This window comes from Episyrphus balteatus, chromosome 2 (genome assembly GCF_945859705.1).
Source record: "Episyrphus balteatus chromosome 2, idEpiBalt1.1, whole genome shotgun sequence".
Lineage (NCBI taxonomy): Eukaryota > Metazoa > Arthropoda > Insecta > Diptera > Syrphidae > Episyrphus > Episyrphus balteatus.
The window spans coordinates 9021990-9033256 of record NC_079135.1 but is presented as its reverse complement, the minus strand read 5'-3'; the positions used below and the strand labels follow the sequence as shown (position 1 = coordinate 9033256).

General features: G+C 31.9%; 1 protein-coding gene across 3 annotated transcripts; it reads left to right on the top strand.

The window, feature by feature from the left end:
* Positions 1 to 2056: 2056 nt before the first annotated feature.
* LOC129908945 (uncharacterized) lies at positions 2057 to 10108 on the top strand. Of its 3 annotated transcripts, none has more exons than XM_055985792.1 (11): positions 2057 to 2533; positions 2598 to 2949; positions 5258 to 5466; positions 5539 to 5734; positions 5796 to 6164; positions 7485 to 7838; positions 7922 to 8075; positions 8140 to 8345; positions 8416 to 8694; positions 9071 to 9263; positions 9344 to 10108. In XM_055985792.1, exons 1-11 carry the CDS (start codon positions 2315 to 2317, stop codon positions 9894 to 9896), a joined length of 3084 nt encoding a protein of 1027 aa, XP_055841767.1. In that variant the 5' UTR covers positions 2057 to 2314; the 3' UTR covers positions 9897 to 10108. The 3 variants fall into 3 exon arrangements, with proteins under 3 accessions (XP_055841767.1, XP_055841768.1, XP_055841766.1); XM_055985791.1 differs by having other exon boundaries at positions 2062 to 2533; positions 9329 to 10106; XM_055985793.1 differs by lacking the exon at positions 9344 to 10108 and having other exon boundaries at positions 2058 to 2533; positions 8402 to 8694; positions 9071 to 9206.
* Positions 10109 to 11267: the final 1159 nt, after the last annotated feature.

The following is an 11267-nucleotide window of genomic DNA, read 5'->3' as shown; positions in this document are numbered from 1 at the left end:
TTTGTGAATGTATGTGTGTCCAAGTGAGGTGACCGATGAAAAAAGAAAATTATACATAACTTCAAAGTAAGAACAAAACAACGTAAAATTTGTTTATTTTTTGCTTCAAATTGATTTATATTTCACAAATAAACAAAAATTGGCTCTGGTTCTTCATTTCATTTCTTTACAAAATTTAGAAAAATTTGTAGTGTGTGCGAAAATCTGTGTAAATCCGTTTTAAAGAAGAGATTTAAAAACGATCGATTTTCCGGGGAAAAGTAGCAAATTTTTTTTCATTAGAGTTCATTTAAGGAAAAAGTAGCGACTGCAGATCGATATGTAAAAACTCTTCTTAGGTTAAGTTGTTATTAACATTATTTGCACTTTGCCCACATGCACTGTGGCGTATACGTGCTATATGAAGTATTTTTTTGTTTTCATATATTGACGTTCGACCATCAGGCTTCAGGTATTGCACAAATCACAGCGTCGTCGTCAATTTTAAAAAAATATTAAGAAGATATCAATAATGTATAAAACATGTGGCTAGATAAAAAAAACATAGATTTCATAAGCTCATGGATGTCCAATATGTTGTTCTTGTTCTAAATTTTGTACACTTTGACATCGGTTTTAGACATAACATACTTGCACTAGAACTTGTTATTTTTAATTTATAATATTTATAAATTCAACGAAATTTCATTTTATATAAGAATCGGTTGAAAATCAACTGATAAATAAACCGGTAAATTCACTAAAATCGGTTGAAAATTGACGAAGGTAGAATTTTTGCAATGATTTTTGTTCCTACAGATTTTGTAGTGGGACAACTATATAAAACGTGATTCAAAATAGTTAAGAGTCGTTTTTGAAAAAAGTAGGTTTTCATATTGCTCATATGGAAGGTACCATTAAAAAAATTCTATTTCCCCTCTAGGGAAATTATATAAAACAAGATCGAAAATCGATTGCATATTTTTTAGTACATCTAAATTTAATTCATAGCACTTGAGAGAATATCGGTACTTGTTCTATACATCATTTTTCAATGGTACAAGAAAATTGTGTCACGTACAGACAAATCATGCATTTTCAGGCAGTTACATGTGAAGTAATTTCTATACCTACATTATTATGTTTAGTGGCAAAGTTTAATTTTTCCAAAATGAATTTTTTGCAGTAGGTACATTTCCTGTTATTAACCCTTTTCTATTACTTTGACATAGATATCCTTATTTGTTTTTTATTTCGATATCTTTGAACTGCAAAATCATATATCGCGTTCTTTGTATTCAAAATAATGTTCAATTTTACAGGCATTTAATTGGTTAGCCCTTTGAGGCTAAAGATGTTGGTTAAAAGACAATGTAAAAATAAGGGTACATTATTAGAGGGTTCTTATAAACAAACAAACAAAAATTGGTATAAATAAATGCAAAAAAGCAAACGTGTCAATGAATCCCTGAAAGTGTGTATTACCGTTTGACATGATCCACCTACTCAAAACATAAGCATAGTGTGTGTAGAACTAAAACTCCCATAATGTGGGTGAGAAAATTATACACTGAGAAAAGAATTTTAGGAAATCAAAATCCATTATACTGATGGTTAGTACGTTGTTCTTTTCATCAGGGAAAATAATAAATAATGTCTGGGTTCACTGTCACCACTTGAGTAATAGGTTTTTTAGTAAGTGGCCTTACCCATTAAAGTTTCCAATAATTCCCAATTTTAAGGCAGTTTTTGAAGTCAACACATAAGTTGAGGCTCGTTAAGGCTTTTACGTATTGACAATTAAACTGCACACTAAATGCATCTAAACTGACATCCAGGAGGCTAAAAATCTTAAAAGAGCATTTTTATGTCTGTTCGAAACAAACGTAAAAAGGAATACAATTTGAAAGTACACTTTTCTGTTTGTTTTCTTTTAAGGATGGTTTTTCTCCAAGTGCATCTAAAAAAGTCTGCCTCCAACATTTTCCAATATAAATAGTCTCCCCATGCTGAATGTATGGAAAATACCATTTTAAGTTACGAAACATTGTTGTTCTGAAATTCTATGGCTTCTTTAAAAAGAAAAACAGGTAGGTTGGTAGGAAAATAATAAGGTTTAACGTACCTCGCTCGATGTTAGTACTATTATAGGGTTGGTATAGTTTAGTTTCACAAGTATATTGCAGCTTTAATAGTGAAACAAGAAAACTCGGTTTAGTTGAAATCCATACAGAGTCGCGAACGGTTGGACTTATGGTACCCATTCGCAATCATCATTCAGCTATTTCTTCAATCCTAGACCCTATTTCTAAAAAAATCAAATTCAAGTTTTGCTATGAAACAGCTTTTTAAAAACAATTACTACTCGCTTGAGATCGTTGCGTTTTTCGGTTTCGTTATTTTGGCAATCCTTAAGGACGCAAAATCAGCTTATTCGGGCAATAGTCATCGTGATTTGGATATCTGCAGTCATTGGAATGGCCGAAGGCATTTTCTCGAATTGGGAGAAAGAGGCGATTTACATGCCCGTAATGTTACTACTTCAGCATATCGGGTGTGAATTATATCAAAATAAAACAATTCAGTGAATAATAATGATTAACGGTTTTTTTTTATAGAGTACACTTTATACACCACTTAATATAAGGAATCGCACAAATGATATCTGGTACCAGTGCAATTTGGAATTGGTTACATGTGCGGAGTGTGTGATTCGGATTACTTTCACGTATGTCAATTTCTCAAAGACATGTGAGAGAATTACCAACAATGGCGTAGGTGGAAAATCGCCCACAATGTGTCCTTGCGAGCATATACAATTTTCTGAACCACCTTATGATACAACTATTTCGGGACAAGAATTTTGTGGCGATGGCAAGGTGTTTCGCAGCAAAACTAGAACGCTTCTGTTGAAGTTCTTCTATCGTGCGACAAACAGTCATATTTTCACATTGCAATATTTTTCAGAAAGTAAGTTATATCTTTTGTTCTCAAAATGCAAGTGTGCAAAGTTTTGGGAAAAGTGAACACTTAAATATAAAAAAGTGATTCAACAAATAGTATAGTTTTGACCATTTTGAATCTAAAAAACTTTTTTTCAGAAAATCCCTATTTTTGTCAGTTCAAACATTTCCATTTTAAGATCTTTAAGATGTCAAAATGAGGGATTTTGTTTTTAAAATCTTATAAAAAATACTATTGTTAATTTGAAGAAGTTTTTTTACCAGAAAAAAAAAATGCAATTTTCATGCTAGGGAAATTGACATACATTTTTGTCTTTATTAAAAATTAAAGAAAAAATCACGAAAAAATAAAATAATATAATATGTTAAAAAAACGGGATAAACCAGGGAATTAGTGTTAAAAAAAGTCTTGCAAATAAAATCTTCGTTTGGACATTCTAAAACTAACCTGAATTTTTTCAAATTCAGCAACAAAAACTACCTTTAAATCGGAATTTTTCAAAATAGGTTCTCTGCAACAACTGAATTTTGAAAAAATTTAAGAAGTTTCTTTAAATTTTTGCAGAGCAGAACACTTTTACTGCATTTCATAACTGTTACAATTTTAGTGGAGTGACTAAAGTAACAAAAAATGGCATTACTAGGGAGTAGGGAGTACGGAGTACACCACCGATTTCCATGATCTTTTTTTCAAATGTAGGTAATTAAAAATACTTTAATCTCTATGGGTAAAAAATTGCCGTGTTGTTAAATAACTATTTTTGTGAACGAAATTTCAATTTTTTTTTAAATTATTAAATATTATTCTATCTGTAAAATTAGAAACCAAGTAAATTGGACGAAGTGTTTTTGATAAAATGGTTTACAAAAATAATTTTTTTTTTCTTAAATTTTTCTCAATAGAATATACAACACTTTAAAATTGTTTTGGTCATATGCATTCAGAAGAGGAAAATGTAATTAGTATTATAGTTTATAAAAAAAATCATTTAAAGAAAAATATTTGAAGCGCTTAGAGGATGAAGGTGTGATGTGCCATTTTTTTAAATTGACCTCGTAACCCCGATACATAGAATTCGACCAAAATCCTTATTCTGTAATTAAAAAAATTTAGTTTTACCCCGAGGTCCTCGGCAGCTCATTCTTCAGCTCTGACCCTCTGAACTCACCCATATTGCCATAATGTTTGACGATGACTTTTTTTCGAAGTCAAATCATTAAGAACTTCAAAAACAAAAATGTTCAAAATACAAAGTTTACGAAAAAATAAAGGTTAAGAAGTGTTAAGCTACCTACATATTCGAATTTCACAAACTCGAGTTAATAGACCAAACTAGTAAGAAATCTAATTTTATTAATTTTTGAATTAACGCGTCCCTATCGGAGTTGCATTTATTAGTTGTTTTTTTTTTTGACACTTTAAAAGGGTTTCTTTCAACAATTAAACATGGTATTTTTTCTAAGTGTTCGTCAATAAAATAGAATTATAACTTAAATGGCGTGTTTATGAATGCACAATTGCACACCCTTTTTTTCAAAAACAGAAACAGGATCTAAGAAAAGTTAGAAATATCGTTATGTACAAATTCATTTAAGTTTTATATTCAATTGAAATTAATGTGTTTTTGAAAAATATGGAAAAATCTAATTCCTCCTTCCAATAGTCAAACCTTTTCTAGCGTTTGATCTAACTTTATGTTGAAACAAGAAAACTATTGAAACGTTATACTGAGAGGAACTTCTTCATCATCCCAATATTGAATTCAAATCTCAGAAACTTGCATCATTAAAACAAAAAAGCTCGCAGTGTTATTTTCTAAAAAAAAAACGGTTTTAGAAAAGATAGTCAATTTTGCTTCTTGAGCAAGCAATTTATTACAATTCGATAGTTACTGCTGAAAAATTGAAGTTTTATTTCTTGTTATAACCTACTTATTAAAAGGCTTGGACATGTAGAATGATGATTAACATTGTGCATTGAAATAAAAATTAGGTTTTAACCCAATGGTTTTAATTTGTATTTCTCAATTTATAACTGACAATAAGAAGAACAATAGGGTTATTATATTGAAAATAGTGCAATTTGGATCAATAGAAAAAGTTTTCCATTCTAGGGCTAAATGAATTACCTCTCCGTAATTTCATTGCACCCCCAAAATCGATAACTTGGTAATAATCCTATTTGAAAAGTTCAAAGCAAACATAACATCTTGTTGTTTTCAATTTATTACAAAACCCTATAAAGTTGTTTTTGTTGTTGTTATACTATTTTAAGATTAATTTTTTTATCTTTTTTTTTTTTTAATTTTTTATAGGAAATGTTAAAATAATTAGTGGTTCACCAACACAATCCATCGTTAGCAACTATTCTCAATTCATACCACAAATTATATCAACACCATACTTCCCTATGTCATATCCTCGTGATTATGGAATTGAACATATTCTAACATGTGAAGCAGATAATTGTCAAGTTCGTTTGGAGTTCACAGACTTCCAACTGGGATTATCGTCGACTTTGGAGGTCTATAAATAAATTTATATAAATTTTTTTCATGATGGTTTGTTAGATTACCTTGAATTATGAAATTTTAAGGTTTTCGACTCAAATGGCCAAATGCTAGACTCTTATGCTGGTGAGCATTTCCGTCCACCGATTATCATAAGCAGTGGGAAGTCATTGCTACTGCAATTTCGTGGTAATGGTGTTACAGGATCCGGTTTTAGAGCAGAAGTTAGTTTTGTATCGTCTAAACAGATTAAAGAAGACCAACAGTTGATACCAAATACAGGTAAGAGGTTTAAAAGAAAAAGAGTACTGAGAGCCAAATATATGTTTTTATATCCTAATAGATTGCGGTGGTATGGTGTCTGGACCAGGAGGTGCAATAACCATGATGAATATGATAGATAATTCCACCGATGTACGCTTGTATGATTGTATTTGGATTATCAAACCTGGAAATAACTATATGATGATGAAGACGCATATTTCTCTGAGAGTTGAGTCATTTTACGGAATGGCTTCACGTTCCGAGCTTACCATTCGTCAGGGAACTACATCGGATGCGTCAGCTATTGAGAGTGTTGTCTGGCCAAATAACGGAATGAGCAAGGAAAATCATATTGTACCAATTCTAACTGGCTACTATATCCGCTTAAGGGGTGTCTTCGGAATGTCTTCGAAACTGGCTATAGTCTATAGTGTCTTCAATTATTTAAGTGAGTTTACTGACTTATTAACTAACAAACGGAAATACCACTTCGGAGAGATAATATTTCATCAGTTTTTCATAAGTTAAATGTGAATTAAATTTTTTTTCCATTAATTGAAAAACTCGCGTTTCTGACCTTCGAAAACCATATAATTCTACGTTTTCAAGCTGCCAAATATGGAGTCTATTCCTAATGAACTGCGAACACAGTTATACAACCCTCACAACACAGTTATACACCCCTCACAATATAATACCATACCTGCTCACTTCTAGCCAGAGATGCAGCGTTTCGATTTCACGACCATTTATTTGAATATAAGGACTGTGTTCTTTTGGAGGTGGTAGTCTACTTATGAGTAGAAATCTAGTACTACCATCTACTTATTATTTACTCACGTGGAGGTGGTACTCCAAACGAAAGTGGATTAAGTGGCAAATAACGGCTGCGTTCCTTTCGAGACTATTCATTATTAAAAATCTAGTACTACCAACTACACATCCTATCTACTCGGAATCTACCACCTATTAAGGAACGCGGCTTACTTGACCTGAAATAGTTTCTACGAGATAGCGCTGCACTTAAATAGGGATATTCTTAAGTTCGAGTTTACATTTGTTAAATTTTAAATTGACATCCAAATATATTGATCAGTAAAATTACAGCGTTATACGCGTTAATTTAGAGGTGTTAGGCTACTCGAGCAGAAGATTAGTAGATCTAGTACTAAATTTAGCACTAAATTTTCTGCTCCAGTGGATTGGAGCCCCTTCCTTTATGAGTAGATGATCTAGTACATTTACTACTAGAACTACTCGTGCTCTTTTGCCCTAGTAGATTTTGTTGAACGTTCAATTGAAAATCGCTAGAAAAGTACTAGTAGTACTTTGCCACCTATTAAAGGAAAAGGGCTAGGGTGTTAAGTTGGTAGTATTAGATTTTTAATCATCTCAAAAGTAACTTTTTATTAACTTCATGCATGTAAGATCCGTTTTCATTGGTCAATATCCCAATCGGACAGAATATATTCTTCCGAACAAATGCGTCAACAAGCAAGAATACCAAACGATACGTTGATAGAAATTTGTGTCTTTGAAGTGGTATTTCCGTAGCAGTTAAGGCTCTCCCAAAACGACGACCATGAAATACAAAATCTACTACCGACAGCGTTTTTTCGTGTGGTATTTTAGTTACACAGCGTCTTATAGAAGTCAGCAACGGCAGCGTTTTTTTTTTTTTTGTCTTCAGTGGCCGTTTTTTCGGAAGGCCTTTAATGTCACAAATAAAAATCTTTAATTTCTCTAAAATATGCTTCCATTTTTGTAGACTGTTATATTGGATCTGAATTCTTATGCAACAACAATCATTGCATATCAATACGTTTACATTGTGACGGATTTGACCATTGTGGCGATGGAAGCGACGAGCCCGATTCATGTGAAGAAGATTGGGCTCATTTGCAAAGCGATCGTCGCTGGTATTCCCATAAGCCTAATTATTATTTTCCTAAAATGGAACAATACCCAGATCTGAAGACAGCTACAGGCATATTCGTAATGAGTACATTGGGGATTTTTGCAGTTCTTTCTGGTTGGATGGTGATTCTATATAGAATGGGTGTACGAGCTAGACATCAGCGAGAGTTGCAGAATCATTTGCAAACTATTAGTGAGCTTTTAGGTAAAATTCTGAAACCACTTATCTTAAGAAAATTAATGTTTTTTTTTCTTCTATTTATTTTTTTTGCCTATCAAAATAAAAAGACCGCCAAGAAGAACTAACAACAGATGAGCCCCCTGATTATGAAGCACCGCCGGACTATGAAGAGGTTATCAAAATCGGAATGGAGCAAGAGATCAATCATGAATCACGCCAAAGACAAAGAAGACATCGACGACATCATCATGATCCATCTAGGTTGGCTGTCAAATATTTAGTGTTTTGTTCTTTTACTTATTAACAATCTTTTTATGTCTCACAGATCTCGCAGTCACGGCCGAACTGTCAATAATAATCTTCCACAGCCAATTGTTCATGTATACGGTCCATCAACTTCATCAGCAGCAGCATCCGCAGCAGCAGCTGCTGCTGCATCATCATTAAATCAACCATCAGGCAATATTAATCCAATGGAAAATCCCATACAAGAGCTAGCTACTCGTGTATTGGCAGCAACTGCAGCTTGTGGTAAGCCGTATGCATAATTTCACTCACATATCGCATTTTAATTAATTTTAAATAAGATTCCCGCTTGCAGACCTTGCAGAGACGGGCACAGAAAGGCAATGCAGGTGTTCGACAAGCAGTCAACCCATGGGGAATGCAACGAGCGCAACATCGATTTCCATTGGGGGTGAATTACCCACTCCCTGCTCGGAACAACTCCAGATTTCCCACCAGCAGCGCCAGCAACAGCAGCCAAGCTCTTCGGGCACGCCAACGCAGTTTGAGGAATGCTCTAATGAGTTTAGAGACGAATCCCTTAACATTTCCTTTACCTTAGCAATACCGCAAACATTAACGGGAAGTGATACAAGTGAGTTTACAAAAAAAAATAATTTGACTTTAACTTCTTTAACTTTTTGACTTTTGTTGGGTGCCACTTAAGAACTTCATTTTATCTTTTATAAATTAATAATGAAACAACGTATGTTTTAATTCTTGTTCATTTAACAGATAGTTAGTTAGTTTTATTTTTACAGTTGTAAATTGTTTCATAGTTTTGTTGGGCGCCACTTAAGAACTAAATTTCATTTTTTACAAATTGATAATGAAACAAAGAGTAATAAAGTTCAAAATTGTTCATTTAACATAGAGTTAGGTCTCATTTTTGTTTGTTTCTACATTCGTAATGTTTTTTATAGTTTCGTTGGGCGCCACTTAAGAACTATCACTTTTTAACTTCTTTGCAGAATCACAACGTCCTAAGAGCAACATCTGTACTGAAAATACTTATCTCAAGCGTTCCTGGGTTGTTTTTAACAATGGTAATCAAAATTTTAGAGTTCAACGTCTAAGACATACATTTTCGTCTCCTGAAACATTTTTAAATGATTTTCTACCGGCTGAGTCTTTAAACTATGGAACCAATTTACCAATTGACAGGTTTGTTTCAACTTAAACATCAAATTATTTACTAATAAAAAACACTCCATCTTCTTTTTTTGAAGAAACTCATACATTAGTAATGCCAGTATTTTCGGATCTGAGCTTTCCAGAGATCCCTCACCAATCACCGATGATCACAGCAATCCGATTCCATCTACATCACCATCAAATCTTATACAAATGTTTAATCAAGTTATCAAGGCAAATTGCATCTCCAACACATCATCATCCGATACAGATAAGGATGTGAAGAATTTAGGTTCAAAATCTTCTGCCGATAGCTCTGAGAATAATATGGAAAAGCCATCATGTAGCCATTATAATCCTCGCCTAACACATAACAGAGGGAGTATTTATTATGATTTTGAATTAGAAACAATTGATCTTAGCAATTCAGAAGTGGAAAATTCATCATCAGCTTCAGTTTTTGGCAATGTTGTTAATAATAATCCATTCCGAGTAAGCAATAAAAAGCGAAATTGCCACTTAAGACGTCACGCTCGTAGTAAATCATTTACGAACGTTGGCAGTCGAAAGAGGCCAACACGATTAAGAAGAACTTCATCGGCCGATTTGCTGCTGCAGCGTTTAACGCCGAAAAAGGAACGTTCGAGAATTTACTTAATTTAAAAATAAAAATTTCAATATAATTGCAACTCTAGGTATTTTTATTGTTTTGTCAGTATTTCTTAATTAAAAATTAAAAAAAAAAAAAACAAAGATGGCAATGCCTAAATTTTAATAGTGCAAATAATAATAATAGCCATTCCTATGTAAGTAGGTTTTTATTCTTAAGATGAGAGTTATAATAATGTTTGTATATTTTTTAAGGAAATTGTTTGTTTAAAATACACTTAAAATGTGAATTAATTATATTGAATAGTAAAAATCGTTCTTGTTTTATTTCAAAATGTGGATAGTTAAGTACACTTATTAAGCTATAGTTCTTTTTCCTGCTCTTGATGGCATTCAACTGTTAAATTTTAACACCTCTTGTCAAATTGTACACAGCACTATTTTATACCTTTTTGTTTTTTACTTGCGATATATGTAGGATGTAGGTACTATAATCAAGTTATGCATTCGTAGCGTTGTTTGGCGACTCTCCAGAGGGGTTTTTGGAATTAATTTTTTTGGACCAAAAATAACGGCACTTACCATTTTTTTGAAAATCATTATTAACGGTACCTACCATAGGACCGTTTTTTTTTTTTAAATCCAATTTTCTCCGAAACTAACGGCCATATTATAAACTAGTTTAAAAAATGCATCTGCATGTAAAATTGTCAAATGTCATCAAAAATAAATCCAAATCCAAAATAGTTATACCGTTTTTAACTATGATAATAGTTAAACTATGAAAATAGTTAAAAATTACTATTTTTTCTCTGTGTGATAGTGAATACCTAGTATGGATTTTGATTTATTTTTCACATTTCAATTTCTTTACATCCAGATGTATTTTTTAAACTAGTGAATAATATGGCCGTTATAATTCGATTTCAACGAAGTTTTTTGTAAAAAATAATTTATATAATTTTAATATAAGCAAAAATACAAATTTGAAAAACCTAATTTTTGGATTGGATTTGGAAAATTTTGAATTTTTTTTTTTTTGAAAAATCAAATTTACGAAAACCGGACATTGATTTTTTCTGAAATTTTGGTTTTAGATGTTGATTAGTGATCACTACAAAATGGCATACCAGTTTTATTTTAAAACTTTTTTTCCAAGAAATTATTTATTAAAAATTAGTTTTTTAAAAAACGGCTCAAAAGAATTTTGAAATTTTTTTTTTTAAATGCAAATGAAATTGCATACTTGTTTTAGAGGTCAATTTGATTTCAGATGTTGTTTTATTCCTTTGAAAAACAATTTTTGTGTTTTTTTAAATTTTTGTTTTTGTTTTTATATACCTACAATAATTACATTTACCTACTAAATTCCTATATAAAAAGCCCTTAAAATTCTAGCAATTTGAACCCTAAGAGCAAGTTCAT